Genomic DNA, 2,569 nt, shown 5'->3' with positions numbered 1-2,569 from the left:
TCCAGCCCCTTCCCAGCTCCTGAGGAATCCAAAAGTGACCCCAGGATTGGAGGTGCCTCAGCAGTGCCAGCACAGGGGGATGGTCACTGCCCTGGTCCTGCTGCCACACCATGGCTGGTACAAGCCAGGATTATCCTTGGCCTTCCTGGATTTCCTCACAGCATTCCATATTTAGTGGCACAGGGCAAAATTAAGCAGCACAGCCAGTATGTAACCGGCAAAAATCCACACAGGGACAGATGTCCAGCTGACAGACCTAACCACCTCACCCTGCTTATTTACACCCACTCAATTTCTGGGTGAAATTCTAGTCCTTGAGGCTGGCAGACCCTTCTCCTCCCTCCTCACACCCCCTGCTCACACACAGGAGGCGTTTCAGGCCGTGTGACACTGCAGAGGGCTCTACGTACGGATTTTGTAGTTCTCGTTAATGCGCCGGATCTCATCGTTCGTGCGAGAAGCCAGGATTTCAATCAGGCAGCCTTCATCTGTCCCTGCTCCCTGGGGAATGGCAAAGACAGGATCCAAGGTCATGACAACTGTTTGGATGGGCAACTAGGACTTTCTGTTTATTATATTTAAGTTAATAATAAGAAACGAATAATAAATGTATGATTATGCCATGTCATACAGAACTGACCATAACTTAAGCAAACACAAAAGAAGATTTCCAAACCTTTAGAGCCCTCCTCAGCTCGTGCACATCGTACATGGCGGTTGGAGTCATCAAACCAACAATCACCTTTTCAAAATTCCCACTCAGCTCAGACTTCAAGTCGTCAATCAAATCCTGGAAGACAGAGAGAGAGGCAAGGAGGTGAGAGAAGATGCAGTTCTGAGAACAGGAAGAACTTGTTCACAGTTTTCTTCATGCTCCAGCCCTCCTTGGATAAAGAGTTACTGGGAAGTGAACAAGACCAAAATGAACTTGGCCAAGGAAAACTAATCACACTGCCATGGAGACAGGGATGTTGCTCACATTTCACCCCAAATACAACCCCAAAAATATCTGCAACTCCCAATTAAAGCCACAGCCACTGATCTCTGAAGAACACCTACCCTGCCAATGGTGCTTTTATAGGTGATCAGAACGTGCTGGCGTTGGGAAGCGTTCAGCTTGGTCAAGGTCTCAATGATGGCATCTTCATCTGTGCCTGGAAGCAACCAATGGAAACCAGTCAAGCTGCTTGTTCAGGAACCAGGCACGTGCTCTGGTCGTGCCCAGGTTGTGCCATTAACCACCCAACCCTCACCCAAGCTGGCTCTCAGCTGTGCAGCAGTGCCTCAGCCCAGCCACAGCATGGCAGTACCACCCCACAGGGCAGAGGAAACAAGGGCCTGACTATGGCCAAGACTTGGATTTCCAGCGGGGTTCAAGTCGCTCAGTTCCTTCCAGTGCCCTCCCAGGGCAGGGGGGTGATGCCAAGGGCTGGATTTCCCCTCCAACAAACACCATGAAAACATTCCCAATCCTCAGGGGGATGAAGGAGGGTTTAACAGTGGAGGGAAACCAACTTACCAAGCCCCTTCATGGCCTTCCTTAGTGCCTGTGCCTCTTGCTCAGCACTGAAGCTCGAGACTCCCTTGATTGTTGCCTAAACCCATAGGAGTTAAGAAAGGCAGACACAGTCAAACATACACAGAGTTGAATTAAAAACAAAGAGTATGCAAAAGATGCAAACACAGTGACAGTGTAAAGTCCACCCAGCAAACAGGAGTGATTTTACACCAGGGTTCCATCCTAAACAGAAGTGGTTTGTTCAGTAGGGACGTCCCAGCCACTTAAGAAATAAGCCACAGGGACACAGAAAGGAGGAAATATCCTAATGTGGATGCCCATGGAGCAACCTGCTCTGGTGGAAGGTGTCCCTGTCCATGGCAGCAGGGTGAACTGGGTTCAACCTGGAGAGAATAAACCCAGGAAGTTCCTCTAGAGAAATTCATGCTCTTTGAACCAACTGATATCCGACTGGTTTACCATTAACTCCCCAAAAGGAAAATCCCATATTTGTGGGTCATTCTTTAGTATGAGGAAGCAGAGAGAGGTGATAAATCCCCCTCAGTGAAGGGACAGACAGTGACAGTGCTCTTCCTGCTGGGTCCTTATCTGAGCTACACTCCCCAGGTTTATCTGGGCTGGCACAGGGTGGCACAGCAAACACTCACCATGGCGCTCGGATTTGGTCAGTCTGGCACTGTCCTTGTCCCCAGGCACTCAGCTGCAATGAAAAACACGGGGGGTGTTAGTTTCCTAGCAAATAATTAATAGAACACACCTACCCTTGCAGGTTAATGGGGCTGGGGAAGTAACCCTCTAATTCTTTGAGGACTAAAAGCATCACTGGGGTGAACAGCAGCTTCCTTTCCAGCCCTGCTCTGCACCGAGCTGATCATGACAGCAGAGGGCCAGGGCCAGGCTGGGAGGGCAGACAGGTGATTAGCACTGCTAATTTAATGGGATTCCTCACCATTGCCACATTTGTGACAGCCTGCCCGAGGCTGCAAGGAGAAGCAGACAGGGTCACCCTGGGAGCAAAGAGAATAGACTGGATTCCTGTGTCCTTCAAAA

At 49.8% G+C, this 2,569-nt stretch overlaps 1 protein-coding gene across 1 annotated transcript in view; it reads right to left on the bottom strand.

Moving 5' to 3' along the window:
* LOC114071204 (annexin A4-like) overlaps nt 1-1,595 on the bottom strand; it is a 7,288-nt gene extending 5,693 nt beyond the window's left edge. Inside the window, 4 exon segments of the mRNA XM_027908949.1 lie at nt 364-501; nt 677-790; nt 1,060-1,154; nt 1,520-1,595. Coding sequence (XP_027764750.1) covers nt 364-501; nt 677-790; nt 1,060-1,154; nt 1,520-1,532 — 360 coding nt within the window. The 5' untranslated portion in view covers nt 1,533-1,595.
* Nucleotides 1,596-2,569: the final 974 nt, after the last annotated feature.

Source organism: Empidonax traillii, unplaced genomic scaffold (genome assembly GCF_003031625.1).
Source record: "Empidonax traillii isolate 1590-97213 ecotype Southwest subspecies unplaced genomic scaffold, ASM303162v1 scaffold1892:size52111, whole genome shotgun sequence".
Classification (NCBI taxonomy): Eukaryota; Metazoa; Chordata; class Aves; order Passeriformes; family Tyrannidae; genus Empidonax; species Empidonax traillii.
The sequence above is the reverse complement of the archived record's forward strand: the minus strand, read 5'-3'. Positions and strand labels throughout refer to the sequence as shown.